Source organism: Cydia amplana, chromosome 3 (assembly GCF_948474715.1).
Source record: "Cydia amplana chromosome 3, ilCydAmpl1.1, whole genome shotgun sequence".
Classification (NCBI taxonomy): domain Eukaryota; kingdom Metazoa; phylum Arthropoda; class Insecta; order Lepidoptera; family Tortricidae; genus Cydia; species Cydia amplana.
This window is the reverse complement of record NC_086071.1, coordinates 6,786,820-6,801,893: the sequence shown is the minus strand read 5'-3', so window position 1 is coordinate 6,801,893 and position 15,074 is coordinate 6,786,820. Positions and strand designations below refer to the sequence as shown.

Below are 15,074 nucleotides of genomic sequence, written 5' to 3'. Positions count from 1 at the left end.
ATTTATGTGCAGCCTCAAAAATAAATGTAACGAGGTGCGATTTGCCCTCTCATGGTCAACAGATGTCTCTACGTGCTTAAAGCGAGTTGATAAAAATAGTTGAGTAATAGTTTATGATGAGAAAAAAAATACTATGAAAACCAACTTACAAACTGCAATTTACGTGCGTCTTAAAAATATAAAAAATTGTCTGTAATGTTCCTTCTGCTTTCGTTTTTATTTATTGACAGTAATGTTTTCTTTCTGTTAAAAATTGTTAAAACTTCAACGTTTTAAACTTATTTAATGTACAGTCACCACACGGAATTGTCACGCCATTTAGGGTCCTAGCTAAATTGGTTGTTTCACACTTACGCTATGGACTGTCCAATTTAGCTTGAACCCTAAATGGCGTAACAATCGCGGAGCGTGATGGTACCTTCCTAATAGAGACAAGATCATTCCGTCATCGTCATTAATTTCGTAGAAGTCCCACTGTATTTTGTACAAAAGCAAGCCCACAAAAACAATCCCGATACACTTGAGCCCAGCACGTGTGTGAACTGTCGTGCTATAAAAGTCCTATTCGTGTTAGTCGCTCTAAGAAACAAAAGCCCTTTTGATGTTGAGTCAATGTGTAGATGAGTCATCCTAACATGTACTGTATCTTGTAGGAAGGAATGCGAGAAGTTCAACATGGCACCGACCGTATCTGGTTCGTGGGAGCAAGCTGAAAAACTTATTACGGAAGATATGAACCTTTGGACGGTGATGAAAGAGTACAATGAAGGTAGGTATGTTTATTAACCGACTTTAAAACAGTCGGGATCTATGTTTATTTCAAAAAATTTAGGGTTCCGTAGGTATTTTAAAATCATACATTTTGCGAATACTGATGGTGCGATTTGGATAGTTATTATCTTTATTATTATATACACACTATTATAGGCAAACCTATAGTAATTTGGATATTTTATAATAAAGTTAAAGTGGACCTGCTGGTTTGTGAAGTCAATTCTATTCTTATTAAAGTTTATTTTTTACTCCTGATCTGATGGAAAAGGGCATTCGACTTTATCTAATATATATTTATCTGTTTGCGAGTAACACTGGTCCAAAATAGACAAAGGATCATTTTTATACAAGTTCCTCACTGGTCAGGCATATTTAAGCAATTAGAGGTAGGATATTGTGTCCTTGATAAAGACTTGCGGATTACCATCTTGTATAATTTTTAGTGTTACGACTTACACGTCTTAAAAAAATAAAAGATATGGAAAAAATATAAAAACCCCAACCTATTCTTATGTTGTAGATTTTGAATCTATCGCTGAACAGGACTGGATTGTGTTCCACAAGAAACTACATCTGCTCGATGACTTCACGTCCAAATGGAGCTCGAAACTGGAACCGTATACAACAGTCACTTTATATTTGAAGCAGGAACTTGATAAGTATTCTGTAAGATTACGTTTTGTTTCGGGTAAATTCATCAATATTGCAGTAGAATCGTAGATAGCAAACGAGGCACTTTTAGTCTCAAGATAGCTCGAAAGTTACAAATATTTGCTTTCTAAAGTTTTACGTAAGAAATTTGTAATCCTTTGCCTTTTAATAGTATTTAATGTTTTTTAAGGATTTGACCACATTACTGAAGTATGTTCGCGGTACCGACTTCACTGAGCGTCACTGGCACGAGGTCTACGGTATTTTAGAGATGGAATACAAAAAACCAGACAGCCTCCAAGTGAAGGACCTCTTGAGTGCTGCGACCAATATAAAGAGGCACATCAAGCTTCTGCAGGTACATATATAAGTATATATATTGCATCGGTATTGTTTTTGGGTTCTGACCTGATCAACCCAAACATGTGTTGACCATCGTTATCGGTCTCTCAGTTGCATCTTAAACGGTATTATATGTTAGAAAATAGAAAGATTACACATCTGCTGGCCGTTAAACAATTATGCGACCAAGAATACTTGGAAACTTTTTTTTAATAGCCATAATGTTTGTCCAGAATTGTTTAATTTTGCGCATTTTGCGTGCAGAGACCGCGCGGCGTCTTAACATCTGTCCGCTTTCATCTTAAATTGTTTAACAACCCATCCTTTTTTTGGGCACATATTTAACCGGTCAACTAATTAATCGGATTTCAGTAGCTTAAAAAATAGAAATAGGCATTATGTATATAATATACCAGTGTGGAAAAAATTAATGGGCCCTAGAGGGAAACTAGGGAATGTACCCTAAACCTTACGTTGGCTCATTTTACTAAAAGGAAACATTCTTTTATTTTGTTAAAGAACTAAAACTGCATCGATCTAACCGACTAAAAATTAAAAAGATACGAATTATTTATTTGATTTTATGGATATTTTGTACGACAGACGAGTGTAAGACTTAATGTTTCTTGGAGTATTTTCAAACTCAGACACGATATAAATAAAAACTAAGAAGAAGGCTTCTAAATTGAAAAGGGCGATATCAGTTTCATGTCTAAGCACGACGTGTTTTTGTATGCTTTGCCTCTGCCTCATGGTGCGATACCAATTCGAATTACGGAGCCCTGCAAACATCTACTGAGCTGATACATTTTCGGCTGCAGTGCTTTACACTTCTTTTGGCGTCTTAGTTCTCCTTTGTTTATGTATACCCATTGAAGAAAAGATAAGCATTGAATACGGGCAGAATTGTATCGTCTTATTGAGGTCTTATTCATAGTGGCTGAAGTTATAAAAAAACCTATTGTTCCATCGGTGTCAATGACTGATAGTCCGGCACGGGATGACGGGTTACGCATTCACTCATTCAAGTCATTCAGACTATTCAGAAATAGCATAGAGAAAAAAATACATAGAGTGCTCACTCCATACATCAGCTTTAGTATCAAAAAGACTTAGCATCTAGCATCGAGTAGCGGAACTATCAGTACTGCTACTTGACAATAGATGTAGCACCGACCGGAAAGTCTTATGCTGTTGAGATAAGACTTTCCGGTCGGTGCGACATCTATTGTCAAGTAGCAGTACTGATAGTTCCGCTACTCGATGCTAGATGTAGACACTGAAATTAATAGTCTGAACTGATGTATGGAGTGAGCACTCTTGTCTTACTATATTTCTCTATGGAAATAGTGACGATACTTAGCGCCTATACTACGTAACGGGTACTTTGTTATTTCATATCTTTCTAATGTCGATTTATAATCGTAGTTTAACTAATACATACTAAATGAGGATTTTTCTTTTTCTCTAGATATAAAGTGTGTAGTTATAAACTTGTTTTGTGCGTAGTGGCCATAAAATTATATCCATCATAGATCCTATATGGTTAATTACAGGACGATGGAGCTTTCTTAGGGCCACTTGCGCCCTTGGTTAGTCAACTAACTCGGAGTTAACCGTTTATACAGTACAGTTTAACCCTGTTTAAACGGTTACCTCCGAGTTAGTTGGCTAACACTGGAACACGCAAGTGGCCCTTAGTGAAGTAAAAAATACAGTAAATAGTAAATAGAGTGATATTACAATAGTTTGAAGTCAATTTAATATTCGTGAATGCAAAACTCCCAAGTTGTGTATTGTTTCGTATACCAATCTAACATTAGATTATTTTTATCTAGAAAATAAGTGCGAGCGCGTCCAACGAATCGGCGATCCGAAGCGCGCTGAACGAACTAGAACTGTGGTTCGCGGGCGCGCGCCTCGCCATCACATACTACAACGACAAAGCCAAGCGGCCCGTCTCCATTGTCAAGGATTTCAAAGAGATACTCACTAAGGTGCGTTTTAGATTTTTTTCTACTTCCGTACTTTTATTTGTCATTTAAAGGGTCGTGCACACACCTTTAAACCCCTATCTTATAGTTGTCATGACAAGTCTTTAGTCTATTCCCCAAAAAAGTATTTGTGCATACACGCAGTATCTTTTTGGCACTGTTACGATACTTCGTGTAATCACCACTTTTGACCGCAATAAAATTTCAATAAAAAAAAGTTGTCATTTAGGAGACACTTTTTGCATTTCAAACGCGTACCTAACAGTATGAGTTCTTAGAAGTCATTAAATTTAAGACGCTTTTTACTCGGCAGGGCACCGTGTAGAGCGGGTTATGTTTTTGGTGTAAATGTATTATTTTTATTTCTCTAGTTTAACCTATTTTAATGATTCAGTTTTCAGCACTATTTGTTGAATTTTTTTAAATTTTAATTAGGTCCTAAAAAATTGCACTCGTATTTAGTGTGTAATTAGAAAGGTGATTATAACTATTCGGGTTGCGATGCGATTTCATACATGTAGTTTACATGTTGATATATTTTTTTGTACTGTGAAAATGACCCTTAATGCTAAGTTTTTTGATGGTAGATCGAGGAGCAACAGTGGGTGGTGTCGTCGGTCGGCGCCGACGCCGGCGACGCGTGCGCCGCGTGGGACTCGAGGCTGCGAGCGGCGCGCCAGCTCGTGCGGGCCGCGAGCCATGCACAAAGAAGGTTAGTTATACTCGTTCAAGCAAATCTTGTCAGTAGAAAAAGGCGGCAGATTTGAAAAATCGCGGGTTAGCAACACTACGTTTAAATTATTCGAAAATCGCGTGTCATTTATATCTTATCTGTGGAACTGTTTTGTTTACATTTCATCGATGTTCGATGTACATTGCTGCTTTTTGTTCGTTTCCTAGGGATACCATACTTTAGTTTGATTTACATTGCTACTGACATATCCGGCTTGACAGACTATACCTTGTTACAAAATCTTTGGAACGGTTTGAGCGTTGGGCTTGGCTCGGCACGCTCGGGCTGAAGCTCAGAGGGGTCGGCCTTATAGAAGCTCGGCTCTCCAGCTCACCTTAGATTCATCGGAAAACCTTTTTTCTGCAGTAATGTACTATATAATATATAATATAGGTTTGACACCTGATAATATAGCTTTGGTACTTGAGACACAACACAGGTCTATCGTCGGGTCACAGATGCTTTTAAAACCGCATATTCCTTAATTTTCTCCCACATATCCTTAATATTTTTTTTCCTTGTTGGTTACGTGCCATTTTCGGTTTACACTATTCGGTTTACTTATCATCCTGAGGTCAACAAAGTCGACACACAATTTTTATATACATATAAACTATATAAATCAATCAATCAATTTATTTCAGTTATAGGTAAATATTCATACGATTGTTAGTAATTGTAATTACACATTTATAAGACTTATTATCAACGATGTTAAAGTGATAAAAGTCTTACTAGGGTCCGAACCGAGCTTTTCTTGTGTTTATGTACCTAATTTATCGATGACTAACATTACCACTTATGGCTATTAAAAAAAAGTATAATTTACAAAATAAATAAAGTACCTACTAGTCATATTTGGGCGTAATATGTTACGGTGTGAACAATGTTGTGGATTGAAGGATTCGCGTTTCGTCGGAAACCCTGCAACACGTGTGGACCAGATGGGTGCATCTCGGCGATCGTTTGTCCCTACCAAATATGTTGTTGCATAACGTATCTCGTGTCTTAGTGTTTCGCAGTTATATAAAGCTATTCCTTCGTTTCGTTACAATATTCTTCACTGTTAATGATACATAACATATAATGATGTGTTTCTTACTGATTATTCAATTTATTTGCATCAGACACAGTCCATTGAACATTTTAGTAGCAAACATAAACCTGACATCCCAAGTGAAATATTTATTTAACTACATAAATCCTTTTACCGTACACGTCTCTCTAGACACCTTGAGGATGGAATTGCATTGCAGTACTTCTAAATGGCATTAGCTGGGTACTCTGATACTAGATTCATGCATTTGACTTTTGGTACTCTCACGCACACCGCGCACACGGCGTATCAGGAAGGCTCCCTTTGCGTATTAAAATAATCGAAATAGAGCTCGATGCGTAGTAAGCCTAATAACCTGAATTAGTTGTTCTTGACGCGCAGAGAATTAAATGTCAAGTCAAATGTCTTCTTTGTATAGTCCGTCTACCTACAGGCTACACGCTTAAAAGGTCTGGCAAAACGACTTAAACTCAGGGGTAAGAGAAACATAATTTATTTTCGGGACAAGATAAACCGTATGAGAAAAACCTTACTGCATATACACATGAAAGGAGCGGGAGTTTTTACCGTGCTTTTAAATATGTGTTACTTAATCTGCCTTGATAACAGAGGTCGTCGCCCTGAGATTTTAATAGTATCACGTGACGTGATACAAGTTCCAAAATTAGGCAACTGGCTGTTAACTTTATCTCACATCCTACATTTTTAATCACCCACAGCTTCTCGACTAACGATTCGGTAGGGGGAGTCCGGGAAACTGGCTCACATGCGAGTATTCACCTACTACAAAAACTTTTTTTTAATTCAATACATTTTTTTACCAGTTTGGCTGCATAAATATATGTTGCTGAAACATTTGACGACTGCGACCACTCCGGTTTTAAAATAATAAATAGTTATATTAATACTCTGTCGATAATGTTGATTTTACAATTTAATACAACCGCTTTTGTCTCAATTTTTTAGCCCAAGTTCTGTTTAGAATACACTCAAGATTCGGAGACAAAAATATTATATACTACAGACCAGCTATCATGGTCGCTTTTTTATCAGCTGTCATGCTATGCGTCACTTTCGCACTTACATATTTGTTAGAACGTGACAGCCATGGTGACAAATGGTAAAGAGCCGGCCATCTTAGCCCTACAGGTATAACATAAGTAATTTTAAACTGTTTATACGACAACGGAAAATTCAAGTGAGTGAAACCGTTGTCGTATAAACAGTTTAAAATATGTCTCACGAAAGTTTAATATCGATAAGTAATTTTTACTATATTACATTCTAAATAGCTACATTTAAAAATATTTGATTGATTTACTAATTAAAATGCACAGTAATTTCCCGCATACCTAAAGCTTTGTTTTAAATCCGAGTTATTGTTCGATTCAGCAACCTTAAGGCCAAGTCTCTCGGGCTCACCTTACCTATATCAAGAGATCAATCCTTTGTTGACTTTATTCGTTATAGGTATTTACAGAGTTCATAACGTGGTCACGGCCAAAAAAAGGTCTCTTGTCACTGAAAGAGATGATTAAGGACCACTATCCTGTAGGTATAAATCGGTATAATGAAAAAAAAAACCTTTCACAACTGTAAGGAACTTATTTTCTGAAGGTAGGTCATTATTACGGCTTTCCTTAAGTTTGTTGTAGTAGGTACCGGTACTTACATTATAATTTTCTAAGAAACCATACCTTCCCACGATTAAACCCGATTATCCACCCCGTATTTCTATACGCGGACACTCGAAGCCGAGCCATTTATGGCTTCTTTATTACTTGAACCAATCGATGCGCACTGCCATGCCATGTTGATTCCCGATGCGAACGGCGCGGCGGCATCTTTTCTATTTATGTTTAGCAAATTGAAGTAAGTATCTAATGTATTAAAAAAAACTAAGAATAAATAAATAAAACAACTATGTAGACTACTACAACTGCTTTCTACAATACGGATAGTAACAATCTTAAATTATATAAATACGAGTATGTTGGTAATTACATCTAGAGAATTTTATATTTATTGCAATAATCTATAGATAAGCAATAATATATTGATTGGTACCTACACCTACAGATTTCAAGCTTTAAAAAATGTAGTTGTGAAGTAGGTATATTACGATTACTGATACACTGGCGGAGGAAGAAGAAGGCACACTAAATTAACCAATAGGCAACCAACTGAACAAATAAATCTTTGAATCATTGAACTAAGTTTGATATTATTTTCGCCGTCAGCTAAATAACCTCCGCTGCTAAAGTTTACAACCGACTGCGACAGTTTTCTGTAAATCTTGAGAACACTCAAATTAGGCTTACACACAAGTTTTAATCATGCGGTTGCTGATTAAACTAACTTAATGTGTGATTGTTTACCTCTTTCACAAGACACACGATGTACCTATATGACCTACATTGCATCGTATTTACTCGGTTCCAGTTATAATAGTTTATAAACATGAAAGCACTAATAACTATTTATTTATTTAAGCCTTTGCTGCAAAGTAACCCGATACTGCAAACGGGGAAAGTGTCGACGATGTGTCTTAGCTTCCGTCTCCTTAATAACTCATGGAACCATAATACGTTACGACACAGGCGAGTTTACGATTGTACTGCATAACCAGAGAGGACTAAACTTACAGAGCAACAATTTCATACAACCGAGTATTGTTTACAAACCAATTGATCAATTCTATTTGTTGGGAACAAACAATACACTTTTTGAAGGGGTGTCTTATTGGATTGTTTAGGTATATAATTAATGTGAGTAATTTATTAAATTAGTAAAGAAAAGAAGTAAACATTGACGCTCTTATTTTATAATCCACAACTCAAACTGAACTTTTAAAGTATAGCCAATTAGCCATATTGATAAAAAAAATATCGATCGCGACCAAACATGAACCCATATTTAATTAATTAATACCTCTTAGCAAGCAAACATGTTATAGTCATATTGCAATTGAGTACAAGACAACCGTAGATAGAATTTTCAAATGGCATTATCTTAGACAAATAATTATGTAGTACTATACATATTGTTTTAAAATTACAGTTGTATGAAGCAGTTCCTCTGTCAGATTTGTTATCTGAGGCATAACAGCCCGATATAGAATGACTACTCAAATTAGAGTCGCCTTCCTTGTTTACGAGACTATTTTCTAAGGTGCCCTTTTGGTTCCTTTTTTTAGGTTTCATTATGAAAGTCAGACCAGAAAGGACTGATACGCTAGACTTGTCAATCGGCTTTGATCAGATTTTTTTAAATGTTTTAAATGAAGTTCTTTGAGTTGGCGTCACTAATGCCGATGCCGGGCCGCGATTTCGATATCCATGCCATTGGTGAGCATAGAAATTAGGATTTTGAATGAATTCCTTCAATGTTTTGCTACGCTCAACTTGGTTTACTTTAAATAGGATGTCATCTAATGTAAACGGCTAATAATATTTGTACTGTAGTATTTAAACATAACCGTTTAATTTCGTGTGATAAAACGCAGCGATTCGGCGGCACATAGGCCGCTTATCAGTCGACCTCTAACACCATAACCGCCTTTTCAGAATGAACCCTTATCGTGCAGCGTTCATTCACAGCGACCAAGATTTTAACTAGTTATTTATGAGTTTATGACGTGCATCGCGACTAAGAGAAATCGTGCTTAGAAAAATATAAAAAAAAATGTTTAAGTATTTCATTTTCATGCTTCTAATGCTGACACAGTATACACATTACGTACTTACAGACTAAGTAAAACTTCCTATTTTATCATTGTTAACTGTACCTACATATATACTCGTATTATTGTGTAATATGAGAGTTACCTTTTTAAAGTTAGGCTTTTAGACTATTTTAAATCTATCTATCTATCTTAAATCGTCAAAAAAAAGAATATAAATATAGAAACTGCTCACTAAATTTCACGAGAATCGATCGAGTTTTATTGGTAATTTATTTTATATAAATTCCTGCTCCAATAAATAATTCTATGCATTACACATAGCAGGTTACTATGTCAGTTTATAATTTATACAGGTACTAGCTGTTGCCCGCGACTTCGTACGCGTGGATTTGTATATTGGTGGTTATATATTCTACATTAGCTTAGAACATTATGCAGCAAAAGATCGCAGTAAGACGGTTAATCATTTGTTAATTATTAATATTACAACGCATGATACTTGTCTTTCACAACCTACGAAGCTTCAAGCCCCTAACTGAATAAAATTGTTCTCGATATAATCCCTCTCAACCAGAAGATTTTCATGTCCTCTATTTAATAAAACCTACTACTTAACTACCTATTTACGAAGTTTGAAGTTCCTAGCTTTAAATAAAATTTGAACCCTATACAAACTTTCAACCCCTTTTTAACCATTTTAGGGGATGAATTTTTACAAACGCTGAAATTACTTTTCTTGTATTTTAATAATATGCCTATATACAAAGTTTACAACGATTAAAGTCCCGCACTCAAATGAATGTTTGACCTCTATACAAATCTTCAACCCCTTTTTCACCACCATGGGGATGAATTATCAAAAACTCTGAAATTAGTTTTCTTCTCTTTTGATGAAATACCTTTTTACGAAGTTTCAAGTTTGTTTGCAACTTTACAAACTTTCAACACCCTTTCGACCCTTTAAGAGATGAATTTTAAAAACGCTGAATTTACTTTTCTCGTATTTTAATAAAATGCCATTTTACAAAGACTCACAAAAATGTTTGATCTCCATACAAACTTTTTACCCTTTTTCACCACTTTGAGAGATGAATTTTCAAAAACGCTGAAATAATTTTTCTTCTCTTTTAATAAAATACCCTTTTAAGAAGTCTCGAGTTCCTAGCTTAAAATAAAATTTGAACCCCATAAAAACTTTCAACCCCTTTTTAACCCTTTTAAGGAATGTACTTTTAAAAACGCTGAAATTACTTTTCTTGTATTCTAATAAATGCCTCTGTACAAAAATTCAAGCCCCGCACTCACAAAAATATCTGATCTCCATACAAACTTTCAACCCCTTTTTCACCACCTTGAGATATGAATTTTCAAAAACGCTGAAATACATTTTTTGCAGTTTTAATTTAATACCTTTTTACGAAGTTTCAAGTTCCTAGCTTAAAATAAAATTTGAAACCCGTACAAACTTTCAACCCCTTTTTAACCCTGTTAGGGGATGAATTTTACAAAACGCTAAAATTACTTTTCCTGTCTTCTAATAATATCCCCAAATCCAAAGATTCAAGTCCCGCGCTCGAAAAAATGTTTGATATCAATACAAACTTTCAACCCCTTTTTCACCACCTTACAGGATGAATTTTCAAAAACGCTGAAATTAGTTTTCTTGTATTTTAATTTAATAACTTTTAACAAAGTTTCAAGTTCCTAGCTTAAAATAAAATTTGAACGCTATACGAACTTCAACCCCTTTTAAACCCTATTAGGGGATGAATTTTACAAAACGCTGAAATTACTCTTGTCTTCTAATAATATCCCCAAATGCAAAGATTCAAGTCCCGCGCTCGAAAAAATATTTGATATCCATACAAACTTTCAACCCCTTTTTCACCACCTTAGGGGATGAATTTTCAAAAACGCTGATATTAGTTTTCTTGCATATTAAAAATATATCTTTTTTACGAAGTTTCAAGTTCTTAGCTTAAAATAAAATTTGAACCCTTTACGAATTTTCAACCCTTTTTTAACCCTGTTAGGGGATGAATTTTACAAAACGCTGAAATTACTTTTCCTGTCTTCTAATAATATCCCCAAATACAAAGACTCAAGTCCCGCGCTCGAAAAAATATTTGATATCCATACAAACTTTCAACCCCTTTTTCACCACCTTAGGGGATGAATTTTCAAAAACGCTGAAATTAGTTTTCTTGTATTTTAATTTAATAACTTTTTACAAAGTTTCAAGTTCCTAGCTTGAAATAAAATTTGAACCCTATACGAACTTTCAACCCCTTTTTAACCCTATTAGGGGATGAATTTTACAAAACGCTGAAATTACTTTTCTTGTCTTCTAATAATATCCCCAAATGCAAAGATTCAAGTCCCGCGCTCGAAAAAATATTTGATATCCATACAAACTTTCAACCCCTTTTTCACCACCTTAGGGGATGAATTTTCAAAAACGCTGAAATTAGTTTTCTTGTATTTTAATTTAACACCTTTTTGCAAAGTTTCAAGTTCCTAGATCAAAATAAAATTTGCACCCCAAGACGAACTTTCATCCCCTTTTTAACCCCCTTAGGGGTTGAGTTCCAAAAACGTTGCAATTACTTTTTTTTGTAATCGGCTTATGCCTTTCTAAGAAGTTTCAAAGCATTTGTAATGGATTCAAACTTTCAACCCCTTTTTAACTCTGTTAGGGGATGAATTTTCAAAAACGCTGAAATTACTTTTCCTGTCTTATAATAATATCCCCATATACAAAGTTTCAAGTCCCACACTCACAAAAATATTTGATCTCCATACAAACTTTCAACCCCTTTTTCACCACCTTGGGGGATCAATTTTCAAAAACGATGAAATTAGTTTTCTTGTATTTTAATTTAATACCTTTTTGCAAAGTTTCAAGTTCCTAGATCAAAATAAAATTTGCAACCCAAGACGAACTTTCATCCCCTTTTTAACCCCCTTAGGGGTTGAATTTCCAAAAATGTTGCAATTACTTTTTTTTTGTAATCGGCTATTATGCCTTTCTAAGAAGTTTCAAAGCATTTGTAATGGATTCAAACTTTCAACCCCTTTTTAACCCTGTTAGGGGATGAATTTTCAAAAACGCTGAAATTACTTTTCCTGTCTTATAATAATATCCCCATATGCAAAGTTTCAAGTCCCACACTCACAAAAATATTTGATCACCATACAAACTTTTAACCCCTTTTTCACCACCTTGGGGGATGAATTTTCAAAAACGCTGAAATTAGTTTTCTTGTTTTTTAATATAATACATTTTTACAAAGTTTCAAATTCTTAGCTTAAAATAAAACTTGTTCCCCATACAACCTTTCATCCCCTTTTTAACCTCCTTAGGGGTTGAATTTTTCAAAATCGCTTCTTATCTCTTGTACACTTTATAAATGCAACCTAGTGTGCAAATTTCAACTTTCTATCTTTTGTAGTTTCGGCTCTGCGTTGATGAATCAGTCAGTCAGTCAGTCAGTCAGTCAGGACACTTGCATTTATATATATAGATAGTTAGGTACCGAATATAAATATTCATATTTGTACAAATATTATGTAAGTACATAGTACTACTCGTATCTATTTTGTTTCTATTCAACTTGACTCTGATAGTGCGAGGTTATCGCCGAAAATGTTGAAACGGATACCGTTTGTCTAATGCTGAATTACAACCATGTATTAACTTAAACTTTAATTCCGAGGTTTATAATTAGCTTTAAATAACAATTTTTACAAACGCTACACCTACGTGAAATACCACGCAAATAATAAGCAAATGTGACGAAAAAATATTCGTACATATTTCTTTTTCGTTCGCTTTAAATAATTCGGTAAATTTGCTTGCAACTTTCCCGTGACATTAAGAACCCCTTACCATAATACCGCAAACGACAGTGCCCTATTAATCTCAAAATGCCAAAAGGCTCGTTTTTTCTCCTACCTATTAATATAGGTATATAGTGATACACTATAATAGTACGCTACGACTCCGATACGCTATAACTCCGTATTAATCTGGATTACTAAAATTATCTAACTTTAACTTCTTATACAATAAAGTATCCTTTTTGTGTATTACAATTTTTGTAAAAATAATCATCTCAATGTTAAATAGCACTCGAGCACTAATTTGCGCTACCCTGTGAAGTGAGAACCCGTAGGATCACTTGCGTGGACCGAACCGGAATGTTCAATGCTTTGTTCCGCCAAGGCCTACTCGTACGTCCAGTTCATTGATCAAGGGTTGCTTTACCCTGCAATGAGATGAAACCCTCTGTTTTGCTATCTCTCTCTCTCTCTCTCTTAGTTAATTTCTACCAATGGTGTCATGGCGAATCCACAGAAATGTACTGCAGTTACTTATGTCGAATAAAGGTCGATTCAAAATGTATAGTAATTCGGTATATTGTAAGATCTCTCGTTAAATTTATTTTCAGAAGGCATAAGTAAGTTATTTTCAATAAATTACATAAGTATTTTGAAAGTTTCTCGAGGAACGAAAGCAATGCTCTATACAATTCCTACTACGCCAACGTAATGCATTAACAAAAATTCATTAATCGCCTAGTGGTACATTGTTTTCTAAGAATTTGCGAAGATCATGAAATATCATGACATATTTTACCTATTCGAGTGTTCGCTTGGTATTTATGTATCTTGATATTAGGTTTGGACCCGGGCCGAGTGCTTATCGTGGACGGATGTGTAGGGCGGAAGGCCAACGGCTCTGTTCTGTCATTCACTGCCATCCACTTGACTAAGTACTGACCAGTAAAAGTCTGGCCTCCAGCCACGCAAACTACTAGGAAACCTCGAGTCAAGTTACTCTAGGGATGAACTCACAGTCGAGAACAAACTGTGCTGTGAATAGCTAGGCTGCTGACAGTATCACACGAACCGACTGACCAACAGCAACAGAGAGCCCGCCATTTTGTGTGTTCTCATTCCGTTTAACTACTTACCTAATTATTTAATTTATTTAATATAATATAAGGCTGTAAGAGGCAATAAAGTCAGAAATGTTCATCAAACTAAGAGCTCATTTAACATTAAACATTGTAAAATGTAAAATTTCTTTTTCTAGGCGTCTACGTTTTGATTTGTATCCGGATGATTGATATTAACAAACAATGTAAAGCTTGGTAACTATTGATAACTTCATATTAAATTCAGAATGGCTTCTACTACCACGCAACGCACATAACCTTTTTTCTAAGAGAACTACGTTTGTATGGAAAAGGAACGACCCCTTCTCTATGCAAACGTATTTGTCTCTGGTTACTAACATTACAGAAAGTATGTTTACACCATTCTATGTACTTGCCTACTACCTATATTGACCATAGCTATGCCCCGTCGTTTGACTTTTTTCCATTTTTTTTATTATAATAAGAAAAACAAATACCATACAAGTTTTTAAAAACTCTTATAATCATTAAAAATACGTGGTTGATATGCATCAAATTGGGTCAACATGATTTTCAATAATGTTAATATCCAGAGAGGAAAATAGGGACTACGTTTATATGGAAAGGCGGTTTCGAGGCGGTCGTCCATGCACTTTCGTCTTTACTTACTAGATACGTTTTTGTACACATTTAATGGCTATTATTTGGGAGACCGAACAAAGCTCGGAAAACATATAAAAACTCAAAAATGCGCTCAAAAACTCAGATAAGACCTAGCTAGATCGATTTTTCGCCCCCGAAAACTCCCATATAGTAAATTTCTAAACTATCTTAAATAAATAAACAAGAATTGCTCGTTTAAAGGTATTAGATAGATAGATAGAATGACAAAATTGCCATGAGCGCTCGATCAGGC

At 35.1% G+C, this 15,074-nt stretch overlaps 1 protein-coding gene across 3 annotated transcripts in view; it reads left to right on the top strand.

Moving 5' to 3' along the window:
• Positions 1-15,074, top strand: part of LOC134662484 (cytoplasmic dynein 2 heavy chain 1) — a 106,602-nt gene that overhangs the window by 22,598 nt on the left and 68,930 nt on the right. For all 3 annotated transcript variants that reach the window (XM_063518718.1, XM_063518717.1, XM_063518716.1), the window contains 5 exons: positions 654-769; positions 1,295-1,440; positions 1,616-1,783; positions 3,606-3,764; positions 4,349-4,473. In XM_063518718.1, the coding sequence (XP_063374788.1) occupies positions 654-769; positions 1,295-1,440; positions 1,616-1,783; positions 3,606-3,764; positions 4,349-4,473 (714 nt within the window). The remainder of the gene's footprint in view (positions 1-653; positions 770-1,294; positions 1,441-1,615; positions 1,784-3,605; positions 3,765-4,348; positions 4,474-15,074) is intronic.